Source organism: Scomber japonicus, chromosome 8 (genome assembly GCF_027409825.1).
Source record: "Scomber japonicus isolate fScoJap1 chromosome 8, fScoJap1.pri, whole genome shotgun sequence".
In the NCBI taxonomy this organism is placed as follows: Eukaryota; Metazoa; Chordata; class Actinopteri; order Scombriformes; family Scombridae; genus Scomber; species Scomber japonicus.
In genome coordinates, this window is record NC_070585.1 from 8,149,800 (window position 1) to 8,169,081 (window position 19,282).

At 38.3% G+C, this 19,282-nt stretch overlaps 1 protein-coding gene across 1 annotated transcript in view; it reads left to right on the plus strand.

Moving 5' to 3' along the window:
• Positions 1–19,282, plus strand: part of il1rapl2 (interleukin 1 receptor accessory protein-like 2) — a 349,251-nt gene that overhangs the window by 170,655 nt on the left and 159,314 nt on the right. The window contains exons 2-3 of the mRNA XM_053324004.1: positions 14,281–14,450; positions 16,587–16,690. Coding sequence (XP_053179979.1) covers positions 14,281–14,450; positions 16,587–16,690 — 274 coding nt within the window. The remainder of the gene's footprint in view (positions 1–14,280; positions 14,451–16,586; positions 16,691–19,282) is intronic.

Consider the following 19,282-nt stretch of genomic DNA (forward strand, 5'->3'; position numbering starts at 1 on the left):
CATTTGTTGCTTCAGGCTCATTGTATGGCCAGTGTATGGACTCAATTGAAAATACAACACTATACAAGGTGTGGAAACTAGTTCTTGCATTTGACCCTGTTGAAGGCCTGTTTGGGCTACAATGCATTGGTCCTTTCAAAACTATGCCATGTTATATTTTTGATTGAGACCAAATTCTACCCATGCAATGAATCCTTAACACGGTTGAAGAGTTAATGTTGCTTCTATAATTACCTCTTAGATACCGTGTTCATCAACTACATGCTGCCCCCTACTGCCCCACTCTCACCAACCTATGTCTCCTTTCTATCAGGTGACAGATTGTTCGCTGAGCTCTCCATCTCCTCACACGGGGTCTCTAATTGAATCACTTGTCATATTAATTACATCAAGGAACGTTTGCATACAAACAAACATGGTCCGTAATGAGCGCATGAGTTATTAAACATTTGTACTGTCAATTATATGTCTCTCATTAAATGACAATGATCGTTTGTGCGGCACGTCACTAACCAAAATGATTGCGACAGTGTGAGTGTCGTTTATAGAAGAGAAACATGAATTTATCAAAGCAGCTTTTTCATCTGGTTGCAATGCATATCTATCAGCATGGTGAACTAACCGTGTCAGAGATGTAAAGGCACTACCCAACAGCCAAGTCTTAGAGGTATGTGTGTGTGTGGGTTTGTGTGTTAGGGGTGACTGTGGGGGTAGCAGCATGTAATCAAGGTGACCGGACAAGAGTGAGGTTGCCAGGTTTGGTGGCACAGTATCCCCCTCCTGTACATCCAGACTTCAGAAGGGGAACCCACAGTCAGCTGGCTCTTGCCAAATTCCGCTTTTCAGGTACACAAAGTTCTATACACACAATTTCTTCTTCTTCTGATAAAAACTGGTACTGATTCTCTTACCTTAACCCCTTAAACCAATTTCTAAACCTTAACTAACAGCATTTTTAAGTGAAGACAGCCAAAAATACACTCATATTGCTGAGTTTGGCAATGCACAGTAGAAGCATACAGATGTAGTCACAAGGGCAAAAATTGCATTTTTCAACTTCCAGTGCTCAAAAGACCTTGACATGTGTGCCGGCCTCGCTTCTGTCTTTCAATATTCTTGTCCTTTCTCACTCATACAATCTTTACCTGATTTACACCTGAAAATACATCCTGTGGCCTTCGCTCTGACCTTTGTGGGGAGAGTAGAAGATACAGTTTCCTAGGGGATGATGTTTTGGTCTATTCTTGCTCTGTTAAGGATTAGACCAAGATATAAGATTTAAGAGGGTCTCAACCTTGGGGACGGCATCAGAGATGGGGTCATTGGAGATTTGTGTTTCATATATTTTGAAGAAAAAGTCATCAAACATAGTCCATCTACAGAACATAACCCAGCAATCATACATTTAACTAGGCTCCTCATTTGCTTGAATTTACTCACCACTGATTATATCATATTTTAAGGCAACACAAGTGAAATTAGTTTCTTTTTTCCAAGGTATATCAACTGCCATACTTTCCATACCCCCACCGATGCCTATGCTGACATGTACTCTACTTTTTGCAGCAGATTAAGACTTTTTCTGCCACTGTTCAGCAGTTTTACCATCAAAACTGTGCGGTTCATTTAAAATCTTCAATAGGTAGACAGGTATAGAGACAGAAAGAGAAAGAGAGAAACAATGGGGATACAAAGTGATGATGGAGAACGAGCAGTAGGTATAGCAGGTGGAGTGAGAGTAAGATACAGAGATACAGATTTGGAGATTGAAAGAGTAACAGAAAGATAGAGAGGGGAGGAAAAGGAAGCTGCCAGGAGTCTGTCAGCAGCATGTGACAGGTGTAGGAGTTCATTATTCTCTTGGCTTTACATGCAGAGTCTACTATTCACTCTCCATGTCTTTTTCTTTCTCTCATTCTTTCTCCCTCTTCTGCTGACATATGTGTGGGGAATGTCTTCGAAAAGTTTGTTAGAAAAATGTCTTCATTCTCTCTGTGGTTTCAGTCAGTTTCTTGGTAGTTAGGTATAATTGAGTAACATCTTCCAGTAATGTGACCACCTTTTTTCAGTAATGAGTATTGTAAAGCACTGCAATTTGTACTTCAGTAAATACAATAATGCTCTGACATTATGAAGCATCAGCTCATTCGCTGTCTTGGGAGAAATGAATTCTGCAGTGTTTAACTGCAAAGCCGGAGGTTGGCTGCCTAGCCTGGAATAATCAACTCTTAACATCATACAAAATGAACACTATGAAATTAAACATTTACCTTCAGGGAAAATAGCACAAGTGTTATCTCTCACAGAAAGTGACAGAAACTTAATGAGTGAGACTTTTGTTTAAGACTTGATGGTTTCCCAAAAATGTTCTTTATAGAGGCAGTTACCACAAAATGAACCCGAAACAGGGGTAGCCACAAGCTGAGCTAGCTGGTAGCTTAGTAGTCTGAATTGTTGCAGCTTCTCTCTATTTTCTCTCCACTGTTCTGCTAACTTCCCCTTGGAATTTTGTTCACCCTTATACGCCATTTCTTTCAATAAATGGTCGGATTAGAAAAACCCGTTAGCTAGTTAGCCTAGCTTGGCAGCTTCGCTCAGCAACAGGACAACCTTCTCATAACTGTCTTTTGTGGAGCACTTTTTACTGCAATGGAGGAGGCTAAATAAAAGATTGGTGCAGCAGAGTTCTTCTTTAGACTCTCCAGCTGTTGGTCCCCTCAAAGGTCACTGCTGTCAAGATGGTTTGCTGTTAAATATGCGGGTCAAAGTTCAAGTTGAATTTGACATAAAACATTTTTTTGGTCCACGCAAAAGACACAAACAGACACTTTAAGCTTTCCTGCTAAAAGTCAGAGTCTGTCTTTGTCAGACAGACAAACATGACCCAACATGGGTTAAGGACTTTATTGCTGTGTGGAGTCAGTGGGGCTAATCTAGATGTTGATGGTCAGTTAATATATCCAAACTATCTGACTGGCTGCTTATGAAACCTCTAATTCTTGTTCACTATCTCTATAATTTAGTGGAATTTTTGGCAGGAAGGCCACAAGTTGGGTTATGTACAGTAACCTCTGCTGCATGGTAATTACTATTCCAGTTACTTATAAGCTTTCTTATTTTAAAAATGTGTACCTTTGTCACACTCTGGCACTTATACCTATGCTCCCTCCCTCCTACTCTCTCCCCCTCTCTCTCTGTGGGGGGCTGTCAGTGAACAGGTGTGCAGCTACTTCTTTTTATTAATGACGGGCAGGAGGAAAGCAAAGGGGACCCTCTGTGTGTGTCTGTATGTGTGTGTGTTTGTGTGTGTGTGTGCATGTGTGTGTGTGTAACACACTAGAGAACTGACAAATGTGACAGTGACTGTGCCACACGCTCCATCGAAACAGTGACAAATGGGGCGGGCAGGAGATATGTATATATAAATACACATACCACACACACACACACACACACACACACACACAGCGATGCAAAGAAGCAGTTTGACAGAAAACAATGTTTTTAAAGCTAAAAGATGTTTGGCTCTGCTTAGAGGAGGAATTAAAACATTCAAAATCACTAAAACTTGCCTTGATTTGGCTAGAACAGGCAGGAACACCTTTACTTTGAGTTTCAGCCTAATTATAAATATATTGTAGCAACAACCAGAAAATGAGATGAACAACATAAGAAATACTGATAGGACTGGGTATCATATAGAAAATGACGGTATCAGTACCAATCCAAGTACCCTTCAAGTGATACCAATACCAACATTTTGTGCACTTTTATCAGGTGTTACAGACTTGTAGTGTAGCCTTACTGTAGAGTGTTTAGGTCGCATCTTGTTTGGTTTGCAAATTCACCATGACTTCACCACCATAGACGGGTTGTAGCTGCTGTGGCAGTGGACCAATCACATGTTGCATTAAATCAAAGAACGCTTGTGTTGATTGGCTGTGAGCAAGTCTATACAAATAGTCATATTTTCTAGCTCTGGGTGTAAAAAGGATGGATTGCAGGTATTGTTTGATGGGAGACATTTTGATACTACTTGGTATTGATAATTTCAGTCAATACCTCAGAGGTGTCAAGTACCGATACCCAACCCTAAATACTGAGTAAACAGGTTATTAATAAGCATAAATGATGATATGATATTAAAATGTGAATGGGAGATTCAAGGTGAGGCGACAGCTAGGAATGTGAAGTGTAGTCATTTCTTACTTCTTACTTTAACGATCCATTCCAGACATGTATTAAAACATTTGAATATACTCTGCTTGGAATAACAGCGTATGTGTCTGATAATCACCATTCACAAGTTTAACTGCTGGACACAAGATGTCTCCTACTTCATCTACTGTCTACTTCACTGTAAAGTCCATTCTCAGTGTTTGTGAACTGGAAGCTTCAAATTTCCACATCACACATGAATGTAAGTTGCATATTGTATCATGATGTCTCCAATTTGTTGAAATCTGACTTCTAGGGAGCTCAGAGAAACTGTCAGCAGCTGAAAGTAAAAAGAGATTTATAGTATCTAACATCCAACTGAAGGAATAAGAACATTTTTATTTTATTTTATAGACTTTAATTGTAGAAAAAAAAGGAAAAACATTTGACTTCTGTCTAGCGTTCTATTCACCTACTTGAGAATTTGTACCACTGCTCTCTAACGCTTGATATTCATGCTTCACTTGTAAGTCACTTTGGATAAAAGCATGTGCTAAATGATAAAATGTAAAAGTGTTAAAATACCTTGAGAATAAAATAGATTCAAAAGAACACATTTAGAGAAAGGCAGGTGGTGTTAATGACGGGGTACTTGAGCTCATCGACAGGTTTGAGAACGCAGACTAAAAAATGGTCAGGGATCACTTGCAGTATCTCTCTACACAATAAATTACAATAAAACACATGAAAAACATTGTGGAATAATGTTATAAAATGGTGCTTCTAACCTCACAAGCAATCTTTGGCTCAATACAAAAACTGGCTTGAGGAGAACGCCAGTCAACAGCCAATTAACATTAATTAGTCAGAGCCTGCTGCCTGCAAAAGATCATAATCAAGATAATGACACAGGGACCGTTTCATTACCTTGAGTTACAGCAGAAAGTGAGCTGATCCTGAGTTAAACACGTAATAAAAAGAGCCATTATCTGAATAAACATAAAAAAACACATCATCCATTTTCTGCATATAAACACGTCCAGTAAGCCAAGATAAGATTCAAGTTTAATGGTCAGCAGGGGGAAAGTGGGCTGTTGCAACACCAGGATAAAGCCAAGAGAAATATATATTAGAAACAACATCAGTAAATGTAGTTAGCTCCACATAAAGACTAGTGAAAATAATGGGCATGTATGCATGTATTCCAGCCTGGATGGAAGTAATTGATGTTTACTCTCATTTCTTTTGTCTTTTTTTTTCTTCTTTTTTTCATCCCCCTCCTGTGTCTTCATTCGCAGTCTGCCATTTTTATCTATTCATCAGTCTTTTTTAAAGATTCTCTTTTGGTCTTTCTCTGTTGATCAGCTTGTATTTCTGTCCTCCCACATGTCGTCTGATTGGTTAGGTCTATTCGCATCCAGCTGACATTTCTGAGTATATTGTCTTATCTCTCATTTTTCTTTCTCCTTGCTTCCTTTTTATGTCTTATCTTTTGGTAGCGACACTTATTAATTGTAGTTTTTTTTTGGTTTAGTCAAAGTTAAAGATTTAAATGTGTAAATAAACGTATGAATAACTTGCACACATTCTTTTTGTGTGGACCCAGCATCAAATTTCTGCTTGTAATCCATTTTGAGAGAATATATTAGAGGATTATGGCAAAAATGTCTAAGTGGTGTAACCATAAAAACTTTGTACCAAATAATTCAACTTGCCTAAAAACACTAAATTCTCAATAAAACACCATATCAACTGGTTTGGCATGATCTTACATAATAACTTTTATATTAAATAAAGCTAATGGAATACAATCATTCTAAATACTGTATTACATTTAATCTGGGTAACCATGGAGATCAGGAAACATTTACAGTCATTATTAGTATAAGTCCACTTAAACACACTGTAGTCTTACTTACTTACTTTTGATTGCTTATCTTGCCAACCCTTATTTGTCACTGATATGTTGATATGTTATATCAGTAACAGCTGGTGAGTGAAAGGCCAAAAAACATCACCCAAACATTTGTATTGAGTTAAGAAAAGAAAAGGAGGTGGATTGCACCTCTAAACATTGGGGTTTTATGGGAAACGTGCTCTTAATTTTCGGAAGCATGAACATTACCTGTGGTGTGAGATATAATCAATCACCTCCGTCGTGATCTCATTTATTAGCCTAATTATACCAAAGGTATCACACTTAATTTGACGTTGATTTATTTATGTTTGCAAATGCGAGAAACAACTTTTTCCTATCTTCCACTTTTTTTTAATCTTTGTTTCCCCTTATCATTATTCAATGAGAGGTAACTCGATAAGGAAACATTACCTACTTTCTTATTATCTTTTCCCAATACAGCCCTCCTTTGCTCATCCAAACAGTGTGTGTCTCCTTAATCTTCCCTCTGGACCTCCTTTCATCTTTCCATTTATCCATCCATACCTCTTCAGTAGTTATTATGGTTAATAAGAAGGCCAATGTGTTCTGCTTCCCAAGGAAATGGGACTCATTACTTTTCATTAAGTACTTCTCGACAAAACTACTCCCTCATTCTTTACATTCCTTCTGTTATCCTATTCTTTCTTTTTTTTCTTCTGCTTCCCTTATCATTCATCTCTTTGCTCATAGGCCTACCCACTGTGTGTCTGTCTGTCTGTTTCATGACCTGATTTACAAAAGCAACCAACCACGTATTAAAGATGGAATTTCAAACTGGACCGATAAGCTTAGCTTTACTTCCGTGAATAAACTGCACATGGCACAGACACAGCGACTGTGTCAAGAGGCGCACAGTGGGACTATAACACAGTTGGAAATGGTACTGTAAGTGTGGTGAGCCTGGCCTCCAGTCAAATGACATTTTTCATTCTTTTTAAGATAGCGCGCTCTGTTCCAGGGCACTCTGACCATGTGTTGATAGAAAAGTACAAAGCAATTCCTCCAGAAAAGCTCCACTGAGAGAAAACAGTTTATACTTTACTCCAAAAAAAAGTGGAATATGCTGTTTTTCTGGGATACAAAGGTGTAATTTATACATGAACTGGGTATTGAGTGATTTTGGAGAGGTCTATCTGAGTAGGTGACTGCCACCTGAAGTCATAAAAATAGCACAAAACACAAGTGAAGCTTGCAGTGTTGACCTGCTTATGGTCCACCAAAAGAGCAAATTGGCAGAGCAGCCTGGCAGAAAGGATGCCTTGGATAGTGAAAGAGGAACAGCACATTGGATAGTAATTTCACCACCAAGCCTGTCAACACCAATTTGCTGTCTCTGTTCATCCAAACCCATTTCACCCTCTTTCACCAAGTTAAAATGAACACATCTTGTAAATGGTCTGGGTTGCTTGTACTATTGCTTGTGAATACAGTCAATTTAGCCATGAGTACTGAAATCTGATCAGTGAGTCAGTTACTGATTCATATTGTAAATAATATGAATATTTAGACATAGAAACTCAGTGCAGCTGTATTTCATGGTTATCCATAGCAACCCCAGCTCTTACCTCAGTAGCTGTATTAGTTCTTAAGAGGGAATTATTATCTGGGGGCTAAAATAAGATGCTTTGTGAATACAGCCTCTGATTCTGTTGCACATTTAACAATGTGCATACACAGTGTAAGAACATGGGGACACTTAGTTTAGCTACATACTCATTTTTACCTGGATCTTTACACTCACTGAGCACTTTATTATGAACACCTGTGCAACCCAATACAAGCTTATACATTTAATATTAAGCTTATACAGTTTTCAGTATTTGTTGACATTGTCAAGAAAAGTGATAATTCTACGTTGTGTTCATTATTGAGGTCATAGTGGGCTGTGATGGTATACTGGAGTGCATTATATCAATAATAATAATTATAAGTAATAATTGTATTTATATAGCATCTTTTAAAAGTTTACAAAGTGCTTTGACAGACAAAGCAAAAGCAGTGTAATTCAAAACAGACATACAACACAGAGCAATAACAAGGCCAATATTAACTAGATGAATGTAGAAGATGGATGATGAAAAAGATTATAAAATAATACAAAAAAATAATAATATAATAATAATATATTAAATAGTAAATAGTAAATAAGACAGTAACAATAGCAAGCCTGTAGAAATGAGTTTTAAGAAGCAACCCTGTTCTGTTTAAAGATGTTGGAGGTTGTACTGTGTGAAAAGAAAAGTTGTATGAAGACGCTTGTGGCTCCAGAGGAAGCTTGCTATGGTAAGACTACTACTTCTTAAAAAAAAAAAGAAAAAAAAGGATCCCACTCCTCATTTCTTCTCGAGGCTACATTAGACACTATTAAGTAAATCAAATGGAGTTGCACAGTGTGTAATTTAAGCAGCAGATTTTGACAAAGAAGAAGAATGAGTGACATAAAATATAAATATCTATCTCTGGTTCTCCTGTACTGATTTTGATCCTTCTTCATTGTGAGTCTGACAGTGTTATAGGAGTGCAATGTTAAATCTGTGGAGTAGTCTATGAACCAAATATAAAAATAGGTCAAATCAATTTGATAATGTTTTATTAGATTTTATTGAAATAAAAGGTTATTCCACTTTTGACGATCACCAACTACAAGTTAGAGTTAACTGACCATTCACTACATTTTCTACATTATTATATACCAAACCTGTGAGTGCTTGATCTGAATATATATTATTTACTTTATTCCTTCCAGTGTGTTTACAAAGTGAAAGAAAACTTTGTCTTGACTTTGCCAGGCTGCCGGTCACATGAATCTCCAGGGTTTTATTCAAGAGTGTGAAAAACAGTGTGTTACTAATTTTGTCATCTGCCAACAAAACCAAACACACGTCATCCCTACATACACAGATTAAATGATGCTTCAGCAGCAGCACTTTTTGGTTTGTATAAACGTCACGTTTCCTTCTCTTGTTCCAAAAAACAATTTGTTTAAAAGAATGGTCCCTGAATATGTGTGTGTGTGTGTGTGTGTGTGTGTGTGTGTGTGTGTGTGTGTGTGTGTGTGTGTGTGCGTGCGTGCGTGCTTGTTGGAGAGTGAATACATTTCAGACAGAGGGCAGATTGTGGTCAACTCCATTTATTCAGTGCTGACGCGTGTATGTGAGCGTGTCTGTGTTAATATGAGGTTGAGCGTTTTGGTGTGGGTGGTGGCTATACTGTTTGTGTGTTTGTGTGTGTGTCCTTGTGAGTGTGTGTGTGTGTGTTTGTATGTGTTGTGGTGTTACAAACCTTGTATGCTGATAGATGTTGTTGTAATTCCATAGAACTGAATGAAGGCCATAACCCACACATGCATTACCATATTCATGCAGCTCACAAAATAGATTGGTGTGTGTGTGTGTGTGTGTGTGTGTGTGTGTGTGTGTGTGCGCGCGTGTGTGTGTGTGTGTGTGTGTGTGTGTGTGTGTGTGTGTGTGTGTGTGTGTGTGTGTGTGTGTGTGTGTGTGAGAGAGAGATAGAGAGAGAGAGAGAGAGACAGTTTCTGCTGGTTTGTGCAGGAGTGCAAGTCATTTTGAAGAGTCATTTTAAGAATGGCAAACACACTCTGTCTCTCTCCTTCTCACATATCTCCTCTTGAACACACACACCTACACACACACACACACAAGTATCATATATATATATAAATATATATGAAGCTCAATCTGGGCCAAAGCCCATTCTCATAAATTGTGTTCAGAGAATAGAAGTAACCATCATTGGCACAAAGCAGAGAAGCAATTCTGAGGTCCCCAAACTGGAAACTCTCCTCACCCCAGTTGTACCTGGAGATTTCTGTCTGGTACTAGTACTCCATACTTTCACTGACCTGCCCTCAAGGTGCAATGTGGGACACAGTCACAAGCCTTGTACAAGTCCACAAAGAACATCTGCATTGTTCCTCCTGTATCTGAGGTTTGACAATAAGCTGGAGCCCACTTTCCAGCACCCTGGCATTGGCTTTCCACAGGAAGCTGAGTAGTGTAATCCCCCAATAGTTGCAGCTCACCCTCAGGTCTCCTTTCTTGAAAATGGCAACCACCATCCTGGTCTTCCAGCCCAAAAATGCCCAGAGTCTTTATGATGAATCTCATCCACACCCAGCTCCTTGCCACTGACTACTTTGACTGAATCAAACCTATAGTATCATTTGATTGCCTAAGAAAAATAATTGTGTGTGTTCAGAGAACACTGAGGATATGAGTAAAAGAAGACTCTGAAACATGTATTTAGGAACCAGCAGCTTCCCCATTGTTGACTTTGTCTTATTAATAAGTCTGTGCTAATCACAAAGTGGAAGACAAGTTGGTTGTATTTACAACAAGTTTGTCTGTGTGGAACATCATATTTCATCTTTTTTTTTCTTTACAGGAACATTAGTCAAAATATAATCAGGCCTGCAGTTTCCATTGACTGTAGCAGAATATTCAGTATTCAGCACCATGGACAGCGACCACCAGCTAATGAACTTGTTCAAATTGAGAGCTGCTTTTTGAGTTGGAAACACAGAAGTTATTTTGTTTTGCACAGTAAATGTATATATATATATATTCATTGGAGTTTTTGTATTTTCAGCCTTTTTTGTCATATTAAATTCTGTTACCACTTATACGCTTCTCCATCTACTAGAAATAATAACAGAGAAAACTGGCACAATAGTGGCACTTAACAGCACCTCACTTCACTGCTTCACAGCATGCCAAGAAGATGGCAACTTTAAAGACAACATGTCACTAGATTTGGGGGAATTGAGATCATTTTTAAAAAGTCACCATCACAATAGGGAATGCCCATAAAGATCAGAGAGTGATCACACTGAGGAACACAGCTCAGATTGTTTTTGTTCAGTTTGTTCCCATTTTCAGTTGAAATCAAGAGAAGCAGATATTGTTGGTGAATGTTTGAGTCCATGAACATCCCAGTAAGCATGACCATCACTACAGCGCTGCAGCAGCTCCCTTACAGTTTTCATTTAATATAAATCTGTTTTAATCCAATGTTGATATTTAATGTTCAGTACAGTATCAACATGCTGAAAAGAAAGAAGAATAAGCACATTAAAGAACTGTCATTTGATCCAAGAGTTTGCTTTTCTTCAGAAAAAATCATTTTAATTAAGGCTCAGAACTCAATAATGGCTTTGTTTCTAGTGACTCAACTTTTTTAATAATTCACCTCAAAGCTTCTTTCACATTCATATGTTTGCACCTTCAAAAATCACAACCACATGAACGGAGAAGGAAAGAAGATCATTTCATTCTCAGTTCTTTGCTTATTTCAGTACAGTTTCACTTTAGGTCATTTATTTTTTAGAGCACCTTTCTAGGTCAAAGGTAAATAGCAAAGAAAAGAAAAGACGTATAACCCACTATAAGGGTCTGTGACTGTGTGTGTGCGTGTGTGTGTGTGTTTGCCCAAAAACTCTGCACTTTCCCAAACTCTGAAACTTTGCCATTTATCCAGGGTTATATTCATTCCGCCGTTTGGGAGCATCCATATGCATATGCAGATAGAGCTGACGGGAATGATATATCTGCCCAAGCTAACACCTCGCCCACACATTTAATATGTCTACAGACACACGCAGCTGCACTCCTCTGTACGCTTATATACACACACACCAACTCATGCACATACACACACATACATACACTAACACACACACACAGATTAACACACATGCGCGAGTACGTGTAGAAGCAGCGATGAATGAATTATTGCAGTTTGCTTTAGTTATGACCTGCAGCCAAATATGGCCCAGTCGCTCCAATGTGTTTGAGTGTGTTTGTTAATGTGCAAAGTGTGTATGAGTGTGTGTCTGACCTGTGTTAAACACTGTCTAAAACAAAAGGCATTAGTCAAGTAGACCAAACTAATGTGATTTTCTATTAATGTGATGCCCTGGGTGTTTGTGTGTGTGTGTCTGTGAATGTGTGTACGTGTGTGTGTGTGTGTGTGTGTGTGTGTGTGTGTCTGTGAATGTGTGTACGTGTGTGTGTGTGTGTGTGTGTGTGTGTGTGTGGTGTGTTTGTGTGTGCATTCACATGTGTTAAATGTACACACACAACAATTTTTTATGAGTGTTGTCTTCTGACTATCTGGCAACCTTTTCGATGATTAACTGCTGTTAAATAGTGTGTGTGTGAGAGAGAGACACAGAGAGAGACACATGAATGAGACCTAAATCATTTGTGAGGGTGAAAGAGTGATTGTGTGTACTATAAATTTGCGTGTGTGTGTGCATGTGTGTGTGTATGTGCAGCGATGCTAAATCTCTCCTGCCTCTGTATGACTTAATGCATATTGCTAAATCTATAAATGTAACCAATTAAGTGCGCGGCTGTAAATTTGCGCTGCAAATGAAGTCTTTAAATCTTTGCTGGTGACTTAACTGAACACAAATTACACCTGACACATTTTACAGAGCGCTAAAACATGTTTACATTGACTTACAGCAGTAGCCACGGTAACAATCTACATCCTGCGTCAAATGTCTGACTTCTGCCTGTGAATGCACACTTCAGCAGTAACCTAATGAATGTGCATAGTATATGTAATTATTCAGATAATGTGCTCTAAACAGATATAAACAACATGTTGCAGTCCGCAGTATTTAGCTGGTTTTTACACTCATTTAGACATTTTTTTCTTTTTTTAAGGTATGATTCAAATACAAATTATGTTTTATAAATTTATCAAACAAATTACCAAAAATCTCAGGAAAATGTTTTATAATTTCCTAAAAGTATCCGCTGTGTTACACACAAATTACATGGAAACTAAATATTTATATAGAGTTTTTGCAAATTAAAAACTATGTATGAATCCATATATAATGAGTAGGCGCTTATTAAAGTAAACCAACTATAATAACATATAATAACTGTATATAGTAATATAATAACTATAATAACATCACATCAATGTTTTTTTTTATAATTCATACCAAGTTGCATCACTCTCTCTGAAAATGATCCATTAAATACCTGCAAATGACTCAGAAAATAATAAATTTATAGGACCTGTAAAATAAAGGGTTAGCATATAAATAGTCTGCAGCTACAGTATACATATATTCAGTATGTATGAGTATAATAAACATAACCCAGAAAATGAAAAACACCTTCCGGTCTAGGCCTTGCCTGATTTTGGTATAAATCTGATATATTTGTGACATAAACAAACACAAATACAGATAGTGGCTTTACATCCCTAGTGTATACACACAGGGTATGACTACACAAACAAATAAGAGGAAAACAATACGGATGTGAGGCTGAGGAGGCATTTTTGGGTGACAGATGACAGATCCAAAGCTTTATTGCTGCAGGGTAGAGGCTGTAATTCAGAGAGAAGGCCTTGTGGCAAATGCCTGAGGGCGGTAGTAAAAACAGAGAACATCTATCTGAGTCTCAGACTGCCTGGAAATAAAAAAAAGAAGTCAGAGGAAAAAGGAAAATGAGACTAAAAAAAAGGAGATGGCAGAGTGAGAAAATGAGAAGAGGGAGGAGGTGGAAAGAAGGGAGGGAAGTCCATTTGGGAAAGCTCCTTGTCATTTTCCTGACCTCTACATCTCACCAGCTCTGCACTCGTCTTCCTTCTACAACTTGTTTTCTGTTCGTTCCGGTTGACCTGGCTTCACCCCGACATCGCCGCGGCACACTTCCTCTCTCTTCATTTCTCTCTTTTCATTTGATCTCGACCTCCTCCTCTTCTTTTTCCTTCTGTGAATCTCTACTGTCACATCTGTCCTGCTTTTTCTACAATTATTGCTATCTTTCTTCTCCGTTTCAAGCAAGAGAAACTAATACATAAATAAAAGACAGAAGACAAAAGGGTTGAAAGAATGACATACACAAACACACACACACACACACACACCATTTCTCCCTATCAAGCAACTTTTTTTATATATAAAGAAAAGTTTCAAATGTTATATAAAGTCTTATGTAAGTGTTTTTTAAGACTGTCCATGTCAAGTTTCCTAACCTATTTCAGTTTCTAACCCTGTGCTCTGCCTTCCTCTACGAGGGGGAGAAAAACATTATGGAAACAGAGTTGTATTTGGAACCTGTCTGCTGTATAATGCATCTATGCATCACCCCAGTCTCAATATTTATTTTTTCTCTCTTTCCCTTTCTTCCTCCCAGTGGATGGATGCATCGACTGGTCGGTGGATCTGAAAGAGTACCATGTTCTGGCCGGTGAACCGGTACGGGTGAAATGTGCCTTGTTCTACAGCTACATCAGAACCAACTACACCATGGCTACCAATGCCAAGTTGCGCCTCATCTGGTACAAGAACAAAGGAGATGCAGAGGTAAGCTGACTCGGAATCAGAGTTGATGAGGAAGGGAAGTGAGGATGTAATGGTGCGTTCCTGTTGCACTCAGAAGTTGGAATTTCCGAGTTCCCAATTGGAAATATCAACTGGAATGCCCCATGAAGTCGGATTTCTGACTCTGAAAGTCTGAAGAACCTCACCAGCTCCGTCCTCAAAACCTAAGATAGCTGCTCCTGTGTATCAACAGTGTGAAAGTTGTAATATCCTGTTTATTAGCAGTTTTGTCTTATTTGTGTCTCATGAAGTCAACTGGCCAACGTGTATCTGTTGCTACAGTGTTTGTATGTGCAAAATACAGTGAAATGCACTGATATCAACTGGTATTGCTATCAATGACTAACCTGGCTAGATCTGGTTTTACTAAATTTGAACCTTACAAACTCGGGTGCTGTCAATCCCAGCTCCAACTTCCAACTTCCGAGGTAAATGGAATGCAGCATCAGTAGGTATTCTAGTCCAGGACTGTTTACCCAAAGCAAAACAGTTTGTTTCAGGATGAATGTTGACTTTATGATCTCAGTGGATGATAGTTCATTTTCTTTGGGTGTTTTCAAGCCAATAGATCCTTTGTGCTGGTATGAATCAGTGGATGAGTTGGTATACTTGGTGTCTTTATCCCCTTGATTCAAATTATTTTAACACAGAAAAGTTCAAGCAAACCAAAATGCATCACCATAAGCCACATGAGAACATTCACTACGCTCATTGGTCAGATCTGTCTGAGCAAGAGTCTCGGACTGTCAGAGAAATAATGAAAGCATAGGAGGAAGGTCCTAAAGAAAGTCCTCTGGCCAGCCAGCTTTGTTGCCCAAGTCCAAATCCGATATTGGGTCATTCTCTGGCTAGCTGCTAGCAGTCAATTTCACTCATCCTCACTCCAGTATGCACAGCACACCTGTTTGGTGGTTTTGGTCCAACTTTAGTGTGATTGCTGTGTTCAGCCTTGTCCAAACGAGTTACACCAGGAGCAAAATGAACCAGATTCCCATTCAACAGGACTAAACAACTAAGATTTGAAAACACCCTTTGTGACTTTTCAGGTGGGAAGAATCCATTTACAGAATCCATTTGAGAAAGGTCAACACAAAGGTAAAATAAAAGATGCAATAGGATTTTCTCAACACTCACCAATTGTAGTGTTGCTCAGAAGCAGTGTGGCCAGTGCTGTCACTAATGACTGGAGGCAATATTGCCTTTGAGTATAGAGTTCATATTAGAATCTAAATGATATTTTCTGAACAAGGTTACAAAGTGCTTTGCAAATAAACAAGGTAAAGAACAACATATAGGAATAAAATATAACATCATCAGGTAATGTAAGATAAGTTAACCAAGTTAAAAGATGAAAGAATCACTTAAAAGCACATTTTGTGGAAGTCAGTTTTGATCTCCACAGGTAGGTCACTCCACAGTCTAGGAGCAATATAACCAGGAACAAAGGCCATTAGATCATTAAAAGGTATGCAGCTGCATTTTCATAGATGACAGGATTCTCCCAGGTAGGCATCATCCATTACAGCCCGTGGGCAGAGGACCATCTGATTGGTTGCTTTTGATCAAAAGTCCATCTGCCAACTTTCTGACTAACTTTTCAAACACAAATTGCGTCTGTTGTCCAAGAGTGTCACTTAAAATGAAACTAGAGTGGTCTGGTTGAAGTTTAAGCTTGACTCTTAACTGCTTTCTTTGGGCTTTCTTGTGTGTGTGTGTGAATGTGTGTGTGGCTGAGTAATAGCCAATACACAGAAAGGAGAGGCACTGATAAATCACACTGTGCTCCTGTGTATTACAAGAAACATCACCCTCCTTTCCCAGCAATGTGGTTTACACATGTTGATTATAAAACAGGACTTTTACATTTACAACTGACAATAATATGCATCTTCTATACATTGACCCCTTTTAATGTATTTTGGTGCATTTACATTCAATTGAAAGCCTTTCTGCTCTATTATAATTCCATTACCTAAGCCAGTGCAGGAGAGGAGGGCCATTAATTCACATCTTTGTACAGAAAACCCATATCTAAATATTGCAATGGCAGTCAGTAGTTTAATTTTAATAGTTTGTATACTGTTAATTTCACATTTTGCTCACTAATGTTCTTTGTAGGAGCCCATCATCTTCTCAGGCCACAGGCTGAGTAAAGAAGACGACTCCATCTGGTTCAGATCTGCTGAAATGGAGGACAATGGATTCTACACATGTGTACTAAGGTAATTTGTGTTTGTATGTGAGTGTGCCTTTATGCATAAATGGTAAATAGATGGAACTTATATAGCCCTTTCCTAGTCTTTTTGACCACTCAAAGAACTTTTACACTACATGTCTCATTCACCCATTCACACACATTCATGCACTGATGGCAGGAGCTACCATGCAGGCTGCCAACCTGCTCATCAGGAGGGAACTAACCATTCACACACGTTCACAGGGTAGTACTGGATTAATTTTTACCACAAACTTAAAATTACAATAAATAACCAAAAATGGGTCTGGGGTACAAGCTGTGGTTTTACAAAGAAGCACAATTTTAGGATTTCTTTCTGCTTGAGTTGGACAAATTGTTCATGCTGCTTCTCGAAAATCAAATAAACCAGACGGCTCCTCTTCCCGGCTGGGAGCTAGGTCAAAGTACATTGAACAAAACACAGACTTTATTCGGTAGTTACTCTTCCAGGCACAACACATTTGATTCATAAGAGTAAATAAACACAGTAAAGATTTTACCAGCATGCAAAAAGAAATATTTTTGGCCCTAGTCTGACCTGCAGCAGCGCTCTTAGAGTTGCCTCTATATTGTTGATTTCCTCACATGGTAACAACCTTGGACCAGATTTCTGACTTGTGTTATGTGTCTACCCAGATGGCCCATTTGCATTACACGAGGGGAAAAAACAGCATTATTTCTGTTGTCTAAATAAAAAGAATTGGATTTTATTTAAAACGGCTTCTTCCCCCCCTGCCCTCAGTAATCAATATGTCACAACATAAACAAATGGCATTTGAAAAATATTACTGTTTTATTATCAAAATGAAAATGACTATATTCATCTAGTTTACTTAAATTCCTTTCATTCAGTTTAGTCAGTCCATCTCACATTAGGAGATTATATTCAAAAAGCCATTCTATTACTTCATTATGTTTGCTAAGGTGTGCTCAGAATATCAAACATTTCTCTTGTGTCTAGGTGTTGCAGGTGTGTATGTGTGTGCCAGTTATGTGGAAAGATGCCAGTTTAATAAATTGAATATTTACAAGATGGCTGTTGGCACCACGGCAGAATTTGGCCTGAGTCCTGTGTGGTCCTTCAGGGATATGTGTGTGTATGTGTGTGTGTGTGTGTGTGTGTGTGTGTGTGTGTGTGTGTGTGTTCTTTGTTTGATATTATGGTTGTGGGGTACCAACCTGTGTGTACCAGTTCGCTTTGTAGCCTACAACAAGGCTTACAGCCTGTTTATCTGCTAGTGGATTGTGTTTGTGTGTGTGTGTGTGTGTGTGTGTGTGTGTGTGTATAATTGTGTATGTGTCTGCTGTATTATTCAAACTAATTAATGAATGAGTTTGCTGTGTTTTTAGTCCGACTTAAAGACAAACATTTAAAATTGTTTTACAATTTGAACAGCTTTGGGAGGCTTTCTGCTTACCCTGATACACATAGTTTTGCCATAGTGTGCTTTCCAAAACCTCTTCAACTAAAGTTTTTAATAATAAATTGGCATAAGCTCTAATCAGAATTGACTAAATTATGAGAATAAAACCTCTGTGGAAAATACTGAAATTGTCCTTTAATCTTTGCCAATTCGTGGGTAAATAAGCTCAACTTTAACGTGGAAACGTTTTTTAAGCTCTACCATTGGCACGGGCAGGACTAGTATTTTGTCAAATTAGGACTGCATTTCCCACAAACCCTTTCACTTCTTGTTGAAGATAATGCTTACCCATCTGGTGTTGATCTCATTTGCTTAAAGGATCATTTATGTTAATTACAACTACAACTGACGGAAGAAAAACATGAAAATACCACTTTAAAGATTTGAATCAGATCTCACAACCATTATCAGTGGATGAAGTTTCCTCATCCTTCTGGTAGCCCAAAGATTTATCTCCATGACAACTGACTAAACCCCATTTGCGGCTTAGGTACTTTAAAAAAAAAGAAGAAGAAAAATGTGTCCAACATCAAGACTCTAAACTCAGGTATAATACAGCCATCTGATATTTAAGAGATAATATGCTACCTGAAAAGTTGTACATTACACTTCTACAGTGGATGAGGCCATCTGTGCTTCATCTCAAGTGTCTAGTTATGTTGTCAACTTACTCAAGGTATAAATCCACACAGCTGCCAATGAGAGTCAAACACCTTCTGTGGTCATGTTATATAACATGCTACTGTTTCTGAGATCTGTGAACATGGAAACATCTTTTACAAGAAGTCTGACAGGGCAGCAAATGCAAGCAGTCTGACAGTCATAGTAAAAAAAGACGGTCAAATTATTACTTAAAGGTGCAGTGTGTAGAATAATAATACATTTTATTTGTAGAGCGCTTTTAACAATACTCAGAGATGCTTTACAGGAGCAGGGTCAATTTAAAAACTGTACAACTCCCAAGAAATGTGAAAGGCCCTCTCTGGAGCCAGTGTTTGGTTTGTCCATTCTGGGCTACTGTAGAAACATGGCACTGAAACATGGCAGCCTCTGTAGAAGAGGACCCACTCCCTATGAAGATATCAAGGGCTTAATCTAAGGTAACGAAAACACAATTCTTATTTTCAGATGATTATAGATTAATTAAAACAAGT